Source organism: Lutra lutra, chromosome 17, assembly GCF_902655055.1.
Source record: "Lutra lutra chromosome 17, mLutLut1.2, whole genome shotgun sequence".
Lineage (NCBI taxonomy): Eukaryota > Metazoa > Chordata > Mammalia > Carnivora > Mustelidae > Lutra > Lutra lutra.
In genome coordinates, this window is record NC_062294.1 from 56,086,974 (window position 1) to 56,108,194 (window position 21,221).

At 45.0% G+C, this 21,221-nt stretch overlaps 3 protein-coding genes across 3 annotated transcripts in view; 1 reads left to right on the top strand and 2 right to left on the bottom strand.

The window, feature by feature from the left end:
• The window catches only part of LOC125088867 (zinc finger protein 665-like), a 175,536-nt gene extending 172,240 nt beyond the window's left edge, over positions 1–3,296 (bottom strand). Inside the window, exon 1 of the mRNA XM_047710443.1 lies at positions 3,213–3,296. The gene's annotated coding sequence lies outside the window, so the exon portion shown is untranslated. The remainder of the gene's footprint in view (positions 1–3,212) is intronic.
• The window catches only part of LOC125088868 (zinc finger protein 665-like), a 577,134-nt gene extending 570,607 nt beyond the window's left edge, over positions 1–6,527 (bottom strand). Inside the window, 3 exon segments of the mRNA XM_047710444.1 lie at positions 3,213–3,308; positions 3,795–3,921; positions 6,513–6,527. Of these exon segments, the coding sequence (XP_047566400.1) occupies positions 3,213–3,308; positions 3,795–3,921; positions 6,513–6,527 (238 nt within the window).
• LOC125088914 (KRAB domain-containing protein 5-like) overlaps positions 1–21,221 on the top strand; it is a 664,001-nt gene that overhangs the window by 476,042 nt on the left and 166,738 nt on the right. The gene's annotated exons all lie outside the window — the stretch shown is intronic.

The following is a 21,221-nucleotide window of genomic DNA, read 5'->3' on the forward strand; positions in this document are numbered from 1 at the left end:
CACAACACTCAACATACACAACACACATTTCCTTTATTCATTACTAAATCTGACTCTAACAGAGGCAAGTGAGTGACTTACAGATTGAATGATCTGGCTTCTTTTCACCTGCCTGACACGGGAAACAGAGGGGGAATCAGGGCACCTGTGGAGGCAGTGTGGGGGCTACTCAGACAGGTGAGCTCCTGCAGAGCTGAAGGCAAAGAGAGAGGAGGCCATCACTCTTTCTAAAATAGTAACTCCTGGGGCGCCTGGGTGGCTCAGTGGGTTAAGCCGCTGCCTTCGGCTCAGGTCATGATCTCAGGGTCCTGGGATCGAGTCCTGCATCGGGCTCTCTGCTCAGCAGGGAGCCTGCTTCCTCCTCGCTCTCTCTGCCTCTCTGTCTACTTGTGATCTCTCTCTGTCAAATAAATAAATAAAATCTTTAGAAAAAAAAAATAGGGACGACTGGGTGGCTCAGTTGGTTAAGCAGCTGCCTTCGGCTCAGGTCATGATTCCAGCGTCCTGGGATCGAGTCCCACATCGGGCTCCTTGCTCAGCAGGAGCCTGCTTCTCCCTCTGCCTCTGCCTGCCATTCTGTCTGCCTGTGCTTGCTCTCTCTCCCTCTCTGACAAATAAAATCTTTAAAAAAAAAAAAAAAGAAAAAAAAAGAAAAAAAAAATAGTAACTCCTCTTCCTGAAACTGGGAAATAACAGGAACGCAGACTTGACAAATGCCCGGGACATGTGTGACAGAACCCAGAATTGCTATTATTAGTGTTCTCCTGAAGAAAACAATTCTATAATCCTGGGCCCTTAGACTGTTTTTTGTTTGTTTGTTTGTTTGTTTGTTTTGTTTAATTCCCAAATACCACTCCAAGATCACAACTCATTCAAAGAAAAAGAAAAATATATTCCAATCAGAGGAACAAAATAAATCTCCAAAACTGGCCCTAAGTTAATAAAGACCCATACATTGCAAAAAAACCCAAACTGAACCAAACCAAAACCAGACCAAACCAAAAACAAAACAACAACAACATTAAAAAAACACTGCAAGCACCTCAAATTATAATGATAAAAATCCAAATGGAGGAAAAAGAGAAGACAACAGGTAACTAAATGTTATCAGGAAAAAGCATGACCAAAATGTAAACCCAGAGAGACAAAAAGTATAACATCCAGGAACCAGAAACCGAGAGCCCCAGAGTACAATCACTGAATTTAAAAATACATAAGGGATCAGCAACAGACTTGGTGAAGCAGAAGAAAGAATCAGAACTCTTAAAGACACTTTTTCTAAATTCTCTACGGAGGGGACCAAAGAAATAGGTGGAAAAGGATAGAGTCTGAGGGACTCGTGGGACACCAACAAGTGGTCCAATATGCACATTAAGGGGACCCCATAAGGAGATGAGGATGACCTATGTGGAAACAAGAGACAAGTCAAGCTTGATAAATTCTAAGTAGCATAAATGTCAAGACATGAACCAGCAGCAGATTGTAATTAACCCATCAAATATCACAGATGAAGAGGGACTTTTGAAACAGCATGGCAAATGCACTTCACCTTGTGCAAGAGCTCCTAGAAGAGCAGTAGTGGGATTCCCTGCAGTCCCAACAAGAATAGAGCTGGCATAATACACTCAGCTACTGAAAGATCGAAAAATACCACCAAGAATACTTTACCAGGCAAAACTCTTTTCCACAAATGTAGAAATGAAGACATTCCCAAGTAAAGACCCCTCTACGTTTATCAGTAGACCTGTCCTACAAGAACCATTAAAGGAAAACTCTCTCAATGAAATAAAAGGATTCTACCCAGAAAATGAACCAGATGGGATCCTAAAGTTCTCTGCTAAACATTAAGTATTTAGACAGTTATACAAACCTGTAGTGTTGGAATTACCTAGGTCACATTTATTTCTGCCACAGAATTTTGTTTTTAAAAAAGTATAAAAATCATTCATGTAGGTCATAAACTACACAACATAAATGTTAGAATTTGTGATATCGGTAACAACGTGGCTGTAGGGGTGGATATAGAAGTGTTTTGTGTGCAATTGACAATATTGAGATTCAAAAGCTTTGTTTTACCTCTAAGTTGTTTTAAGGAATCTCTAAGGTAACCACAATGAAAATACTTACAGAAGACACAAAAGTTAATGAGGAAGGTACCAAGGCACATCATGGTGTAATATAATTAAAGATAAAATAAATCTTTCTTATTTCCTACCAAAACATGATACAGAGGTATAAGATGTTTCAAAATTACTTCCAATTCCAGAAACTTTTTTCTCTCATGCAGAAAGAAAACAATTCACTCACAAATACAGGATGAAATTAATTCTATGTTGATGACAACTCACCTAGACATAGTATAACATTCACTCACCACTCCCCAGGGAGAGAAATTAACAGTAGGAATCACAGAGCATGTATGAATGATACACAAACACAATCAAATACATACAGTTTTATTGGCAAAAAGCATAAAGTTTATCCTTTTTTGACTTACATAGTAAGTGAGACTTTATTAAAGGTTCCAAGTTCTGAGTTCTAAATGTGCTAGTCCCCCAATAACATTATTTATGCGAGAAGGCTAGGAAACAGAAACAGTGCATTATTTCGCCACTGAGGAATGAACACAGAGAGGGCAAACAGAACTGCACATTGTCTCATTTTAGGGAGGTGGTTTGTTATCTATGCAGTTACTGAATGTCAATTTTCTAAGAATAAGATTAAAGCCTCCATAACATTAGAAAGCATAAGCCAGAAAACATTAGAAATCTGTCTCCAGTGTTCTGGGAATTTCTGCACCAAAACCCAGTGTGCGTACAACTACCCTGACCTACTCGTCTCATGATGAAAGCCAGAATTGAAGAAGGCCGTAGCATACAGGTCCTCAGAAATAGGGTGATTTCCCAGGGCCCTCAAAGCAATGGAGAAGCTCTCAGAGTAGGGGGGCCTTGCCCCTCCAAGAAGAGTCTCCTGGCCCTTCCTGTGGATGTGACAGACCATCAGTGGATCTGAAGGAGAATCCCTAGAGGATGCAAGAGCTTGATAATGTGGGAGAGTAGATGTCCCTCTGGGAGCATGAGGGAAATAAAACTGGGCATGTCTCCAACTGATTTTCATTCAAGGACAGCTAGTGGAACCATAGCTTAAGGTCTATGTTCCTCCTTCAGACTTGGACCTCCCCTCTGTTATCTGCCTCATTCATTCCCACCTACCTGGATGGAAGCCTATGGTCTCCTTTCTCTTCATATCCCAGAACTGCTTCTCTTGCTCCAAAAAAGTGATCAGGTCTGGCTTTGACACAGTGAGACCTGTTTATGAGGAAAAAGGAAAACGAGTATTGTCAGAGATTCTAACTTTCCATCAGGATGGTGTTCAGCACAGAAGAGAGGATATTGTACAATTCTAGAAAATGGTTTCCAAAAGCTGTTGCCCAATAGTCCCTTTAGAACACAGAGGAGGCATTTCCAATGTTCACATCCTGACCTGCACTTCCAAGCACTAGACATAGTAAGAAGGGGAAATTTCAGTTCAACATGTGAGCAGCACCATTCTCTGCCACTAAGTGTTTAGAATTGCAACTCATCTACAGAAGTGGGGGTATTACCTTGAGAAGCTAAAGATGAAAAGGACACATTATGATGACTTTTCTCTATATGTACAAACCCCTCCTTACTCCCCTCTCTGTCTGGATCTGAATTCCAGTTATTCAAACAGGAATTGTCCAAGAGACAATCTTCACAGGAAGGAGAAAACCCAGAGTGTGGTTTGGGGAATCTGGAAGGAGTCTTCCTCACCCAAGAAGCAGAGGTGTACGTAGTTCTCCAACATCACATCCCTATACAGTTGCCGCTGAGTGTGGGTCAGGTGTCCCCACTCCTCCTAAGAGAATTCTATGGCCACATACCTGAATGTCAGCAATTCCTGAAATAAATACCACAGTCAAGTGGCCATTGACACAGTTCACGGTGGTTCCTAAGATGAAAGAGGCAGTTAATGTCACCAGCTAGACCCAAGACCAGACTTCCCTGCTCTAGGACATGAGTGTGGAATAAAGGAAAAATCCATGAGACAGAGGGAAGGATTGATTGACAACCTCCACTCCCAGAAGTCAACCCTACCAACTACAGAGAGGTGAGAGCACTCCTTGTCCAGTGCACACTGTTGGCATGCAGGAGAAGAACCAATGTTCCAGAAGGAATTCATGAGATATTTCTGATGTGAAATATTGGGGTGTGGGAGTGAATGATGAAGAAACAATTACTGAGATGTCTTTGGTGTCAAAGCTGTGGTCTTCCTGATGATGCACAGGCACAGGCCCCACGGGTCAGAGGCACTGCACTGGGGTGTGAGCAGGAACTCAGTCTGCACTAAAATGGTGAGTGGCTCAGGAGTGCAGCCATCATGAAGGAAGCTGAAAGCAAGGTTCCCAGGACCTTGAGGGCCCGGCTGGTGTGATGATGAGGTAACTGACTACTGTTGAGTGAAACCTTGGACAGAAGACCCTGCAGATCTGTATCAGTGGGGGACATGCATGGAGGATGATGGCCAACAGGTATTTGGGGGGGAAGAGATAAAGAAGATTCCAAAGGGATTTTCTTATGTTAAGGAGGACTCTCAGAATCCCGGAACTCTGGTTACTGAGAAGCTAAGGTTGCTTTTCTCCTCTAATTAAACATGAACATGAAGGAAGTTGTGAATTCTAGGAAGAATGTCCTACTCTGCCTACTCAGGTATTTACCAATGGCACCAAGTGGAAGGAAATTTAATGTTGTGCACACTTCTTTTGACTTGGTTCTTCTCAGAATCTACAATCAAGGGCACTTGGCTAAGCGTCCACCTTCAGCTCAGTTCCTGGAGGGACCTGGGATGGAACCCCACATTGTTCTCCCCGCTCTGTGGGGAGTCTACTTCTCCCTGTCCCCCTCCACCACTGCTCATGAGCGCTCTCACCGTCTCTCTCTCAAATAATAATTCTTAAAAAAAGAAAAAAAGCCACAAGCAAGAGAAACGCAGACAAAGGTGTTTCCAGTTGAACTGTGATGATCTCTGCGTACTGCTGGGTACATCCACGTTCCCTATAAATGATTGAGAGAGAAAATATGAACATAGCAGGGGAGGGATCTGGCAAAGAGCAGCAAGACAACAAATCCAGTTCACACCAAGCGTAGGAAACAAAGTGATCTCGGTGCCAAGGCACAGCCAAGGACACACCATCACTGGTATTTTTTAGGGGATCTGAAAGCAGGAATACAGAATAGGAATCTCATTATGAAAACAAAGGATATATATACAGTTCAATCACCTGCAGTTTCTGTAGCAGCTGCTTTGAGGCAAGGGGTCTTGAGCAAAGGCGTGGAGAGCCGGCCCCAGTGACCCCCTTGCTGAACCCAGACAGGCCCATCCGGGGACTCACCTCAAAGGAGCCACAGGCCCAGACTAACCAATGAACTACTGACAACCAGGGACAGTGCCCAGAAGAGGGAAACTTCCCTGAGCCCCCTAACTCCTCACCTTCCCACACTACAAAGAGCCCCCACCGCACCCACGGCTCCTTGCAGACATCTCTCCTCTGCCACCTGCCTCCTGCCTCCCGCAGGATATTCCGTGAACTGCGAAGTGCGTGGTTCTGCCTCAGGTGAACGCTTCAATCCCACGTAACTTCCTCCACCCAATCATGGACCCGGGTTTGGGGCCCCCACCTGACCAGCAGAGACACCACATTTAGACAACAGAGTCACCATGTCCCCTACGAGTCAGCATAATCTTAATTACAGATGCATTTACACTTTAGTGCAAGGGCCAGGGAGAGGCTCTCAAGCCGGTTCCCAGCTGAGCCTACAGCCAAAGGAAGAGCTCATCCCAGGACCCTGAGATCGTGGCCCGAGGGGAAATCAACAGTCGTCAGGCTTAAGTGACTGAGCCCCCAGGTTCCCCTATGGTGTATTTTAACTAGTGCATTTTACATAAAATACCTACTTCACATTCTAAAGAGCAAGTCTCAAGAACTCCCCCTTCCCACCCTTTCTCTCAGAGAACATCTAGAGTTATTCTGGACACAAATCCATCGAGTTTATTTCTGGATTTACTGACCACCCCTGGGCTACACAGCGCTGAGAAAAAGCAAGCACACGGGGCCTAAAGGAGAAAGGTTTTCCCTCACTGACCGCCCTGGACCAGACCTCAGCAGCAGCAGGAATCTCAGCTGAAGCCCCACCCCCACCCCCACGTGCGTCTGTCACTCGGAAACTATTTTCAGGACTTTAACTCCCAGTGGCAGCTGCTGCTGTCCTATTGTAAGGCGGGTTGGAGACAGGGGAGAGAAGGCTCTGGGACACAGAGGAGAAGGGTTCTGGAGACCTGGCCTTGAGTATCATTTCTGGGAAGATCTCCAAATCAGGTGAAAACAGAAGGGAGAAACATCAGAACTCCAGGAACCAACATTCGCAATTTCTAAACGCGAGGAATTTCAGGAGGAAAGCCTGACACGGCCTCTCCTGGGACACCAGGCTTACCTGAGAACTGGCCATTTCTCCTTTCCCTTCGTCCTCTGGATTTCTTTCCCACAAGATACCTGCGGGGAAATCACAGCAGCATCAGGAGAAAATGGCCTTAAGGCCACCAACAGAGCCTGTGCATCTGGAAACTTCTAGGACCCGGCTGGATCCTGGCCGAGGAACTGTGCAGCCCCGGGAGACCTTGGGGATCGGAGATTATTTAACCCCAGCGGGCTCAGAGGAGGGTGACCGTCCTCCCAGGGTCTGCGCCCGGCGCACAAAGAGCGGAGTTTAAGCACTTTCACTTCCGCATCTGTGCCATTCTCGCGGTCGCGGCCGGCGGGACAGGGGGAAAACCCGGAATGGGCCCGGCGGGACAGGGGGAAAACAGGGGGAAAACCCGGAATGGGCCCGGGCCGGAACTGGGATTCCGGGCTGGGTGGGTCAGCCTCCTGAGAACGCTGATTTTCTCTTATCAAAACTGCTTCCCTGAAGCCAGGACACTGAAATGCAGAAATGGCCCAAATTCCTAGTCCTTTGTGTCAGGAGCTATTCAAATGAGCTCCTACCACGAGACTAATCTTTGGCTTTTCCTTCTCAGCTTTCATGGGGCGTCACCTCCCCTGGAATGCCCACAAATTCAGCTTCAGCAAAGGAACTGGGCGCTGCATGGGCCTGACCTTCCCAGACTCACGCAGCAGAGACCTGGTTACCTCCCCGTGGATCAAAGCCTGCTCTCCACTCTCAGAAAAAAAAAATTAAAGATATAAGGACATAACCCCACACCCTGGCCTCACTGAGGATCTCCTGCCGCCCTTAAGTAACACTACACTGTTGTTTCCACCAAATGGATGGACGGACCCTGAGGGGGAGGGGCAGCAGATAAGAGCCTTCTTGAAACTGCACAGGTGATTGTTATGCCCGAGTTTTCCCCTCTGAGAGACCACCAAGGACACCGATGCAATCGCACGAGGGTTTATTTGACAAGCTTAAGCTTGGCCCCAAGTATACCCGACACAGCCGAGTAGGGACTTGGACCCCGGACCAATTTACAGTCAGAGTTTTAAAGGCAGAGTAGGGGTGGGACTAGGCGGTGGGTGAGGACAAAGAGGGTGTTCAGAAGGGCTATCAGGGTAAAGACGACTGTCAGGATATTGGAGTCCTCATTATTATCAAGCCAAGGCCTTTTTTCCCTCTACTGAGGCACTAATGATGGAGGGAGCAGGAGGCTGACTGAGGACAAAGCAGAAGCTGGCACCTTGCACCCCCTCTCCACCCGCTCTCCTCGGTAATATGTGTTAACATTCCTCAGGCACCCCTGACCGCCATAAATCAGAAACAAATAGTTAACTTGCAGAGATCACAATCCTGCAAGACAGGAAATCTCCCAACTATCTTGATGTTAATGGATTGCTAAAAGACGACGTTGGTCTCCTGGCACCTTGTAGGCCCTCTTTAGCGTATGAAAACTCCGTAGAAACCTCCCTTTCCCTCACCTTCCCCCAACCGCAGGGTACATAACCTGCCATCCCTCACAACCCGGGGCAGCAGCTCTTCCTCCCACGGGTCCTGTCCCCGTGCTTTAATAAACCACCATTTTCCACCAAAGATGTCTCAAGAATTCTTTCTTGGTCATCAGCTCCGGACCTCAGCCCACCAAACCTCACCTAGGTTCTAGAACTTCATCACTAACATGAAGACAACAGGGAGTTTCCTGGGGGAATGTCACATTCCTATCAAGCGTCCTTGTTAGTGAGATTTAGGTTTAGAAGAAACTTAACTTTCGTTGTTGTAAATCTCTAGGACATTTGTAAACCGAGGGAGACTCTGGTCTTGCAGGATTGTGATTTCTGCAAGTTAACTGTTTGTTCACACATACTATCGAGGGGAGGGGAGCAGGTGGAGAGGGGGTGCAAGGTGTCAGCTTTTGCTTTGTCAAGATGGCTGTACTTACATCAGGGCTAGACCCGAGGTGGGTACAGCCTTGTTTTTCTTGGCCTCCTCAGTGATGCTATTGGGAAGCAGATGGGAAGGAGAGCACGCAAAGCAGGGAAACCAAGGCTGTGGTTGTGACCACATTTAGCTCCATGGCTTTCCAATGATCAATCTGGAGACTGACACCTCCTCCATCTTTCTGACACACAGAGGGAGGCACCCTTACAAATGATGTTTTCCCTTATCAATGCAAAGTCTCTCACAAAGGGAAACATTCTGGGTTTCAGAGCTTTTCCTTTACCCTTCCTTTAAAATACCAGCCTAATATAATCCTTAGATCAGAGATGTATTTTACAGGGACAAAATGCTCCCCTTCATTAGGTAAATGTTTATTTTCATACGTAACGCCAAAATAGTAATCCAAACTGAATGTACTTTTACCGTACCATCAACAATATAGGAGAATTCGGAATCCTCAACTTCTCTAAGAAATCTGGTCTTTTAGCCTTTTTTGTTATTTTACCCATTCTAGAAAATACCGAACAGTTTCTCACTGGAACATATGAAGTGGTCTTCCTACAGTTGTCCTGGTGACTGAAATGGAAACGACTTCAAAGCATCAAACTGAACAGAAATGAAAATGGCTGCATTAATGCTTCAGGGAGACTTGATTTCAAACTAAATGACACTTTCCCTCTCCCCTCCAAACCTCCCCTCTCCCCTTCTCAGCCCTTCTTTGTTTCAGGAACCTGGTTCCACCCTGACAACACAGTGAACAGAGTGGGCAGCGTAGACACAATTCCTGCGGAAACTGCTGAGATTCTCTATTGCCCTACAAACCCCAGCCCCTTCCTCCAGGTGCGCTGCAGGTTTGCCGGCCCGACCTGCTGAGGCCTCCTTTGCTGGCAAGGCTGCTGTTCCTCTTGATCCCCAGCTCCGTGTTCACATTAGATTTGGGGTCTGAAGCGTGGAGGTTGGGTCATTCAGCAGAAGTGAATTTAGGAGAGGAAAACTTGGTTTTCTTGCTCCATTCTGAGTTCTTTGGCCTGTTAATAATGAAAATGATGTAAGACAGTTTAAGGAGATTAAAAAAAATCTTAATTATGGGAAACTGAAGGACATGAGGCTCAAAGACAGGTGACTGGAGCTTCCATGCCACTGTGACAGGACGAGGAGGGAGGAGGTAGAATTCCAAACAGGGGACATATATTCGCAGGAAATAGGAAATGCATGTCAACAATGGTTTGCCAATCCATTGGGGCAACTTTCCACGATCTTAAAAGTTAATGTCTGGAATCATCTCTCTGTAGAAAAGACATTAGGGCTCAAAAATGACGGCCAAGAAAGAATTTTTAATCCATCTCTGGTGCAAGAATGTGGTTTTATCAAAGTCAGAAGACAGGACCTGTGGGCAGAAAGAGCTGCCCTGGGGTCATGAAAATTGGATCATTACATACTTTCATGTCACAAGGTGGTTACAGATAGCTTAAGCCTCCCAGGCATTTTGGAAACAAGGTTTCCAACACCTTGAGGGATCTAGCTGTTGTTAGGAAAGCTTCTTTATTACTTAGTAAAATCTCAGTCATGAGACCCAACAGATTAATATCCTTGGGCCATAAGCTTGGAGGATGATGGCAAACATGTATTTTGTGGAGCAGAGATACAGAAGCTTCCAAAGGAGTTTTTATATGTTAAAGAAGACTTACAGGATCCTGGGATTGGGCTAAAATTGCCTATTGCCCTTGGCAAAATATTAAGCTGGGAGTTGAGTCCCTGGAGGAAGGTCACTCTACCTGTTTCAAGGACTTGTCAGTGGGCTGTTGATTTTAAGGAAGTGCAATAAATTTTCTTCTGCCTTAGTTACTGACATTACTCCCCACCCCCCAGAACAGTTTCTACCCTTAAATTATCACAAACTTGGCCTACATAAGCTCAGCAAGAATAATGACTCATCATAAAGATCTTTTAGAATCTGCTTTGCTGGAACTTCTTAGAAGGAATCTCTAGGGTGAACTCTTAGTAGCCTCTCCAGACCAGAAGCCAAGTCAAGCACTTGCCATCAGACGTGACTTCGGGTCCTGTAGATGTGGGCAGATCCCTCCTCACAAGGTCCCCAATATATCCTGAGGTTCCTGCACCTGCCAGGAAGTGACAATCTATCCTGTGACAGGAAGAGACAATATCTATGCTGGTGAGGCTGCTGGGAAATCTGAAAGCAAGGGATCAGGCCAACATTTCCAAGGGGCTTTAGGGCTCCAGGGTTCATAAGTCGACCTCGGTTCTTTAGAACCATTCAGTCCTACCTGAGTCTATACATGTCTCACAAATAAGACACTCCAATCGAAGCCTTGGTAAAATAACCAGTGTTTCCAGGGGTGTCCCCTCAGGAGAACACATTCTATTGAACTTAAGCAAATGACTCTGACTGCCATGGAAGAGAGAATACTTACTGAGACTTTTTGAGTATCAGAGGGTTCGGGTGGAGAGAAAAGTTAAACGCTTCCATTTGTTCACAAGTCAATACTTTATGGCATTCTTTTAAGTCACAGATATCTTAAGAGAAAGTTTCCTTAATCTAGAAGACCAAACATTAGAGAACCAGGATGTGTCAAGAGGCACAAAACTATCATCATCTTTTTAGTTCATATAGTCCCATGTTACTCATTCTTGTTTAATTTGAATGCAGTTTTTTAGTTAGTTCTGGAAATTCTTCCCCATTTCAGTTGTGACCTTACAAATACTGAATACTTGTATTTTTCCTGAAAGTCCTTTATATGAACCTCCTTGCAGATGAAACTTATTTTGCAAGAGAATAACAACAATTAGAAATGACAAGAACTCAGAAGTGGACACCGTTAATGATCTGGTAAGAGTTCATTATGATAATTAACAAGGAAATTGTCCCTTCTGTGACACAGAACAGTTCAATATTCAGAGTATTAAGTGATGATGACCTTATACCAGAGGTAACACACCAAGCAAACAAGCCTAGTTAGTCAACAAGACTTCAGTTTAGGATATAAATCTTGGAGGAGTTTGTTAAAACCTTAGAAAGTTTTCAAGCACTGGCCTAAATAGGATTAGGCATCCTTAAAGACCTGATAAAGGCAAAACAGAGAAGATGGTTTTTCCAAGCAGAGAAAGAGAAAACCACATTTTCTAGTCAAGAGCAGACCAACGGGGGCGCCTGGGTGTCTCAGTGGGTTAAAGCCTCTGCCTTCGGCTCGGGTCATGATCCCGGGGTCCTGAGATCGAGCCCCACATCGGGCTCTCTGCTCAGGGGGAAGCCTGCTTCCCCCTCTCTCTCTGCCTGCTTCTCTGCCTACTTGTGATCTCTGTCAAAGAAATAAATAAAATCTTTAAAAAAAAAAAAAAAGAACAGACCAACAATTCAAGAAAATTTTGACTTTTTTTTTTTTAAGATTTTATTTATTTATTTGACAGAGAGATCACAAGCAGGCAGAGAGGCAGGCAGAGAGAGAGGAGGAAGCAGGCTCCCTGCTGAGCAGAGAGCCCGATGCGGGGCTCCATCCCAGGACTCTGAGATCATGACATGAGCCAAAGGCAACGGCTTAACCCACTGAGCCACCCAGGCGCCCCAAATTTTGACTTTTTAACAGAAGGAAAACACACTTTTAATCTTATACTAATGCATTTTAAAATCCATGCATTTCAGTCTTAGTATGTCCTGACCACACCTAAAATTCCTTTCCAAAGATATCCCTTCAAAACCTTCTACAATTTTCCTTTAATTCAGATTTTTCCCAGGCCACTTTTCTCCAAAGTACCAGTCTCACTTAGGACAAAAGTACCGGGGCACCTAGGTGGCTCAGTGGATTAAGCCTCTGCCTTTGGCTCATGTAATGGTCTCAGAGTCCTGGGATTGAGTCTTGCATCAGGCTCCCTACTCAGGGAGCCTGTTTCCCCCCACTCTCCCGCCTGCTTCTCTGCCTACTTGTGATCTCTCTGTCAAATAAATAAAATATTTTTTTTTAAAAAATGATAAAAGTACCTTCTTCTACCTTCAAGAAAAACGTATTCCCATTCCTTGGTCTTCCTTATACATAGAGTTGCTTTTTTATTTCTATCAGTCTTATAACATTTAGCAGCATTTAACTCTTCAAAACCTTAGTCTCCAGTGAAGACTAAGTAGTAATCAACTGTGAACTGTTACACCAGAACTCTTTGGATGGCAAACTTATGAATCAGTTAAGCACAAAGAATGTTTACCAACAGATTCAAATATTCTTTGTTCCTTTGCAGTAAGAAGTCAAAAGCACAGGGGCACCTGGGTGGCTGTCTTTAAGTGTCTGCCTTTGGCTCTGGTTGTGATCCCAGGGTCCTGGGATGGAACCCCAAATTGGGCTCCCTGCTTGCTGGGACGTCTGCCACTCCCTCTCCAACTCTCCCAATCTCCACCCCAATTGTGTTCCCTCTCTTGCCATGTCTGTGTGTGTCAAGTAAGTCTTTAAAAGAAAAAAAAAGTCAAAAGCACAGACCTACATTAAGTAATCAATGCTTTAGTATTTTATCTCCTTTGAAATAAAACTAGATGTCCAATGAATTCAATCCCATTTATCATCAAAGCAAAACTTTAAAGTTTCAGGTTACCAAAGACATTGAAAGCTTTCTTAACAATGGCCCATGAAAACTTTCAGACAGACAAGGTTAACCATCATTTCATGTCATCCTTTTGCGACCAAACTGCAACAGAGTATGTAAAGCATGAGCTTATTTGACCTTCAGCAAAACCCAATAGGATAAAAGTTTCACATTTAATGCCAATAACCTTAAAGACATGTCTACCTTGGGGCGCCTGGGTGGCTCAGTGGGTTAAGCCTCTGCCTTCGGCTCAGGTCATGATCTCAGGGTCCTGGGATCGAGTCCCGCATCGGGCTCTCTGCTCAGCGGGGAGCCTGCTTCCCTCTCTCTCTCTCTCTGCCTGCCTCTCCGTCTACGTGTGAGCTCTCTCTGTCAAATAAAAAAATAAAAAAATTAAAAAAAAAAAAGACATGTCTACCTTAATTAAACCAACAAAGTACCTCCCCATTGCCGATTTTTACCTGGAACACTGGTGGGAAATCTGAACCGGGCAGTGCCAAGTCCACGGGGTGGTCTTCTTTGCTCCTCACAAGGAGAAGGAGGAGGAGCCAATGGTGCTGGAGGCAGGGAGGCCAGTAGAGGAGCCTGTAATTCAGGCCCCACCCAAGGGGGTGCAGAAATGGGAGGAGGGGGAGGGGAAGTGCTCCCAGAAAGCAGACAGAGGGTTTCCAGTTCTCAAGATCATCCACTTGGCCAGAGGATCAAGCGCCGTGAATTTTCCACCAACAAGGGGAATTAGGCAGTCCCTGACAGGCCAGAGATGACAGGGAATTTCCCCAAAACAAAGGGCATTTCAGCAGCTGTTTGGGAATGCCATAAAGATGTCCCATCCTGAGGGAGACCAGCCACAGCTGGCTCCAGTCAGAGCCAATAAAATGGGCAATGAGTGAGGGAGAAGCCCCCACATCTATTAGGAGGAGGAACAGTGAGAGAGAGAGTCAGAGTCCCCTTCGTCCATGATGGCCCCTTTCTTCCCATACCCTGGGTTTATTTGGAGGAGGCCTACTTAGATAATTACCATCCAGTAGGTCAGGGGGTAGTTTACTGTTCTGCTTATGACCAAACATGTTATGCAAGAGGCCTTTAAGTTCATGTCCTGATTTAGAGCCCTGAAAGCCTGGGATGGGCCAGGGTACTTACATCTATTTTCTGAGTTTCCTGCAAAGAGATCTAACTGATAGTCCTACTAATTCCATGTAGTATGTTTCTTAAATTTTGCAACCCACATGGTTTCTAGTGGTTTAAAATTATCCCATGGGAGAGTCCTTAGGGACTAACACCATGCTCCTAGAAAGTAGAGGAGGCCCCTTAACAAGATCCCCCGACTCCCAGATGGTGTCCCACGCAGGATATGTCAGAGCGTCCATGTGTCAAAAGCAATGCAAGGTGTCCCTCAAACAAAAATCGCAATTGATGGGGCGCCTGGGTGGCTCAGTGGGTTAAAGCCTCTGCCTTCAGCTCAGGTCGTGATCTCAGGGTCCTGGGATCGAGCCCCGCATCGGGCTCTCTGCTCAGCGGGGAGCCTGCTTCCCCCCTCCTTTCTCTCTGCCTGCCTCTCTGCCTACTTGTGATCTCTGTCAAATAAATAAATAAAATAAAATAAAATTTAAAAATCGCAATTGATTACCATTCTGCCTTACCACAGAGGCATTCCAGCCATGAAAGTCTAGGTAGGAAGGATACAGGTGTCCCTGCCCTATGCCATCATGTCCTAGGCTACAGATGGGTGCCTGGTGAGTGGACACCGGCTGAAAGGATGGAAATAACATGCCTTGCCGCTCATGCCCCGAAGGCTGCATTATTGCCCTGTGATTTTTAATCCATGGAAAACACTAGAAAATTTTTACAATGGAAAATTACCCTATTTTGTAATTTAAGTAGTTAGTAGAGGACATAAACAGAAAGCAGTAAAGACAGAAATCCAGCATGATCTAAGAGACATTCATACACATGTAGTCTTCACAGTCAACTTTCCTAGGAAATAGTCACCGGTTGGGCTTTAATTCAATCGGGGACTGGTTTTGATGGAGTTTTGGAATGTAGGTGAGAATTGGTGGGGTGAGGTCTGGAGCCTATGGGCAAGAATTCTTGAAAGGTTTTTGGTGCAAAATGATGGACTTATTAAACCCCCGGGGGCAAGACCCAAAGGCAAAAGGAGTCCAAGCACTTGGAGTTGAGATAAGGGAAAGGGAGGTAGGTTTTTAAAAGAACTTTCATATGCTAAAGAGGACCTACAAAATACTCTGGGCTCTGCCATTGTCAAGTTAAGGTTGTCTTTCCATCTAGTAAAGCATTAACATTAAGAGAGTTGGGAGTTTCCCTCTGAAAGTTATGGAGAAGAATGCATTTTCTTATAAATCACTAAGATATTTGTAATATGAAGGAAACTCAGTGGTCTTGTGGACTGTCATCTGTGTTAAGTTAGCTACTTGTTTTTCCTTCCCTTAGCGTTAGGGCAGCCAGGAGTGCCTGAGGAATATCACTATCCCACCTGGGACTGGGTTTAGTGGAGTTACAGGGGGATCAGCATATGCTTTGCTCCCACTTTGCCTCCTGCTCTCTCATCAACCAAAGGGAATAATTTCCTACTCACAAGAGAAGGAAATAATTTCCATTTGCAGCCATGGAATAAACCTATAGGACCTTTCTTTAACTTATAGAGAAGCCGAGCATTGACCCCTCTGGCCAACTGAGCAGACTAAGTTTCAGCGTGCACCTTTATCCTGTGTGAGTGATGAACTAGACTCTTCTTTGTAAATCTATAGATGATGCATTGTTTCCTAGAAAGACCGGTTACCAAACCTTATTGCAGAACCTCCCCCAGGCTACCCACACACAACCTCCAGTCACATCCATAAAGTCAGTAGGAGGCACCAGTGAGTCTGCCGCCTATCCAGAAGTGTTACAGACTGTCCTGCTCCCCTCCTACTTTTTCACTGCACTCAACTTCCCTTTAAAATCTGCAGGCCTGTAGGAGTCCTTGGAGTTGCTCTTTGAACATGTGTCTGTCTTTTTCCAACTGGCTGGCCTCCTGAATGAAGCTAATATTCCTTTTCTTTTCTTTTATGATTTTACTTATTTATTTGACAGAGAGAGAGGGAACACAAGCAGGGGGAGTAGGAGAGGGAGAAGCAGGCTTCCTGCCTAGCAGGGAGCCCAATGTGGGGTTCATCCCCAGGACCCTGGGATTATGACCTGAGCCAAAGGCAGACACTCAGTGACTAGGCCACCCAGGCACCCCTAATGTTCCTTTTCAATCAAAACTCATGCCTCGGGGTGCCTGGGTGGCTCAGTGGACAGAGTCAGAACCTGAGCCCATCCTCATCAAGGTACTGACTAGGGAGGAAGGCCCCACACAGCAGTGCAGCGGCTTCCCTGAAAGGTCACTGATGCACAGTGGATCAAATCTTGACTGGGGTTTTATCCCTGAGAGAGTAGTGCTTGGGTTCATCCACAGGATGTGCCTTGCTGATCCTGCCTATCCCACTGTCCAGAAGGAAACCCCACCTCCAACAGCTACTCTACCATTTGACTGCACCATCCAATACACCTCCCTTTCCATTCATTGCCACTGAGGCAGGCCTGGGTGATCACAGTCATCATTGTCAACTAAGGCCACCTGGTCCTCAGTTACACACAGGAATATAATAATATAATGAAATCATGAGAATAAAGTAGGACTTCCCTACTCCTCAGAAACCCACGTATTTGGCAATTCCTTTTTCTATAACATGTACTCATCAGATGAGAAAAGCAAGAGCTGCCTGTGCCTTTGCAGTGACTAAAGGGAGCCAACTCCAGTTCCCTCCTCACACGGGAAGGAGTTCTTCATGTTTAATAGGTCTTAGCTCTCTCACCAAATTTTACTTAGATTCACATCCCACCTCCTAGGGCTAAATGTCTGAATTAATATCCAGTGGCCGTCCATCTCTCTAATCTCAATTAACTCTTTGGAAGACACTCTCACCACAACTCAGGAAAAAAAGAATGGCTCTGATGCCAATGCAGCTGGAAAGTAAAGTGAAGAAAAATACAACTGCAAATCAGGAGGTAACTAGGAAATAAAACAAGCAGAAATTATTTTTCTAAATCCACAGCCAGCACTGTCATATGAGCATGTGAACTTCACAGACACATCAAAGGAACACCCCCACATAGAAAGTGGGGAACACAGCTTTTTAGAGCCGACGATTCAGTGCTTTAGAGTCCAAGGATTAACTCCAGATTAGGCCACTGAAGCTACAACAGGTCCAGGTCAGCTCTGTGGGAGTCTTCTCTAAGGGACACAGGAAGGGAAAACATTGGGAAAAAGGAGAGATGGTTGCTCACAAGGGTAGATTGGGTTTGTTGTATCAGAAGTTACATTACCTTGTGATTCTGCAGAGTGTTGTCTGGGAAACATGCTAGTGGAAGGACAGGTGTCTGTTCATGGACCCTACCATACTACTGGCTACACAAAGTGAATGCTAAGTAGCAGTATCATGGAGTGCATGACCTAAAATGTCAACAATACCTCTACAAAATTTGTAATATATCCATAATAATATCACAGTCAGCACAAAGAAGAGAAATGAGGACAATAGATAAATTAGGGGGGAAATCACTCATTTTTTTAAAGATTTTATTTATTTGACAGACAGAAACCACAGGTAGGCAGAGAGGCACAAAGGGAAGCAGGCTCCCTGCTGAGCAGAGAGCCTGATGCAGGGCTTAATCCCAGGACCCTGGGATCACGACCTGGGCCAAAGGCAGAGGCTTTAATCCATTGAGCCACCCAGGCACCCATAGAAGACAGTTTTCTAACTTAAACTGAAACCTTGCCTTGGCCTCTTGGGCCAACTTAATAGTCCTTAAATTTCTGCATGCACCTTTCCATGTATGATGGACTAAACCCTTCTTTGTACATCTAAACATCACACCTTGTTTCCAAGAGGACTGGTAATCCAACCTTCTGGCACAAACACCCCTAGGGACCCATACGCAACCTCCAAGCAACTCTGTAATGTCCATAGGAGGCACGGTAAGTCCACAGGCGATCATGAACTGTGTCAGACTGCCCTGCTTCCCTCCTATTGATTCACTGTCCTCAAGCTCCTTTAAACTCTGAAGGCCTGGCAAAATCCTTGGAGTTGATTTTTGAACATGAGTCTTTCTTCTTTCCAAATGGCTCGTCTCCTGAATAATGCAGATACTCCATTCCCATCAAAACTCTTGCCCTATGCATCGGCTTTTCAAAGGAATGGCAGCCAGCTTGGGTTTCTGGATAACAAAATTGTCGGATCCTTCAGCACAGTGATCAGGAAGAACTTCTGTGATGATTTATGGTGCAACTTAGTAAGTTTATTGATGTAGCACATGGTTGGGACTTCTGCTCAGAAAGAGCTACACTTTTTTTTTCCTTTTTCAAATATTTGATTTGAGAGAGAGAGAGAGAGGCACTCGTGGTGGGGCGTAGTGATGGGCAGAGGAAGAGAGAGAAACCGAGTCACCACTGGGTAGGGAGCCAGTGCAGGGCTGTGCTGGGAAACTGACATCATGACCTGAGCCAAAGTGAGACCCTTAACTAACTGATCCCACAGACCCTCTAAAAGCTACACTGTTCATGTTTGAAGGAGGTTGTTGTATGCTTAGCACTGAAGGGGGTGGGCTCTTACAGACAGTAATAGAGTATAAATGTTTCCACCAGTTTCTTTATACTGTTTAAAATATTATTATTTTTTAATTATTTACCTGACAGAGACAGACACAGTGAGAGGGGGAACACAAGCTGGTGGAGGGGGATAGGGAGAAACAGGGTTCGGGCTGAGCAGAGAGCCCGATGCAGTGCTAATGACCTGAGCCTAAGGCAGACACTTAAAGACAGAGCCACCCATGTGCCCCTAGAACTACACCCATTATGGCACTGAGGAAAGGGAGGCAGGTCCCACACAGCAGCTTTCCTGAAGGATCACCCAACCACACTGGATCTGACCTTGACTGGGGTTACCTACCTGGGAAATGAGGGAGCAACCAACCACAGCACTTGCTTGCTGATCTGGCCTATTCAACTGCCCAGAAGGCTTCTTCATCTCAAACATCTATTCTACCATGTGACGCCTTAAACCTCCCACATGATTGCATCATCCAACCCCTCCTCCATCCCTTGTCACAGAGCTAGGCCAGGGACATACAGTAATCACTGACATCCAACAGCATTATTCCCAGGTAGACACAGGAGATCGATCAAATCATCAAGATAAACCAGGACCTCCCTACTCCTGAGAAACTCACATTTGCCAATTCTTGTCCCCATTACATATATTCATGTGCCTTTGCAGTGACTAAAAGGAGCCACCTCCGGGTCCCTCCCTACACGGGAAAGAGTTCCTCACATTTCCTTTTAATAGGTCTTGTCTTTTTCTCTAAGGATGGTGCCTTCCTCAAATTTTACTCTGATTCACATCCCACATCCCAGTGCTAAATGTCTTATTCTTTTTTTTTTTTTTTATTTGATAGAGAGAGAGAGAGAGAGAGATCACAAGTAGGCAGAGAGGCAGGCAGAGAGAGGAGGAAGCAGGCTCACTGCTGAGCAGAGAGCCCGATGCGGGGCTCGATCCCAGAACTCTGAGATCATGACCTGAGCCGAAGGCAGAGGCTTAACCCACTGAGCCACCCAGGTGCCCCAGTGCTAAATGTCTTAATACCCACCAGCTTTCCATCTGTCTAATCTCAATGAAGCATTTTCTGAAGACACTCTCTCCACAGGCAAAAGAGAACGGTTGTGGTTCCTATGTAGAGAGGAAGAAAAATAAGAGTGAATATAACTGGAGATATGGAGAAAAGTAGGTCATAAAACAAACAGAAGTTCTTTTTCCACAACTAGGGAGTCACTTGGGCTACTCAGGACAGTTGTCCTCCTCTACATGCTAATTTTTCATCTTAAGTATTTTCTGTCTCTCCTGGCTACCACATGACTCCTATTGGGATAGATTTCTCTTTCTTATGGGGTATCTATGACACACATAGCATGGTCATATGTGCATGTGTGCTTCACAGACACATCAAAACAACACTCAGTGTAGGGTGCAGGGCACATGCTTTCATTTGGGGCCATGGTGCAGTGCTATAGAGTCCCAAGTCTAAATCTAGAATATGCCATTCCAACTAAAACAGATTTAGGAAAGGCCTGGGGGAGGGGGAATTTTCTCTGTGAGACACGGGAGGGAAAGCATTGGAAGAAAGGAGAGATTGTGGCTCACAAGGTCGGAAGGCAGATGTCATATCTCACGTCCTACTAATTTGTGACCCTGCAGCATGCTGACTGGGGAATGCATTAGTGAGAAGGGCTCCTGTCAGTGCAAGGCCCCTGCAAAACTACTGGCTACACAAAATCAATGCCCAGTAGCAGCATCATGGAGTATGTGAGCTAGAACGTCAACATCATCTCTATGTTACATACCTTGGTAATACACTCATAGTAATATCATTGTATTCACAAAGAGGAGAAAATCACAGCATAGACTAGGGGAAAACATAATCACATATCCCTTAAACCTTCAGACCACTGGGAAAATGGATTCCTAGGTATATTGTTTTACTCCAGTATCAAACAGGTGATTGACTCGATCAGCACCCTACAACCCTCAATGAGATAGATCAACATTAGACGTAGAGATAGCACATAATTCAAGATACACCCATATCCATATGTTTAAAAAGTGTCTTATTAATGAAAATATATTACGTTCTAGAGTCATACTCTCTAACGATTGCATGTAGGAAGATACATTGGTAGTTTACTGGACGGTAACCTCTTTTTCCTTAAAAAAACAATCAGGAAAATCTTGTATTTCTAATAATGAGGAAGTTCTTTAGTTTCAATACATGCAGAAGTGTGTGCTCTGAACACCTATTCCATGGAATCTTACATCAGTGTTATAACCGTAAGTACCATCTCCACTGAGATGTACTTCATATGTTGTATATCATACAATCATCTTCCATGGAAAATTAGGTACGCATGCGTCCCACTTAATGGAGCAGGACATCTAATATCTTTGATGTACCAACAATCAACCACATGGTCTTACACACCCATGAGAAACAGAGGAATTTTGGGGAGTGATTTCAGAGGAAAACAGATTAATACTGTTAGTTACAAATCTCAAATGCGGTCAATGTAAGAATAAAAAAATACTGAAATCCCTTATA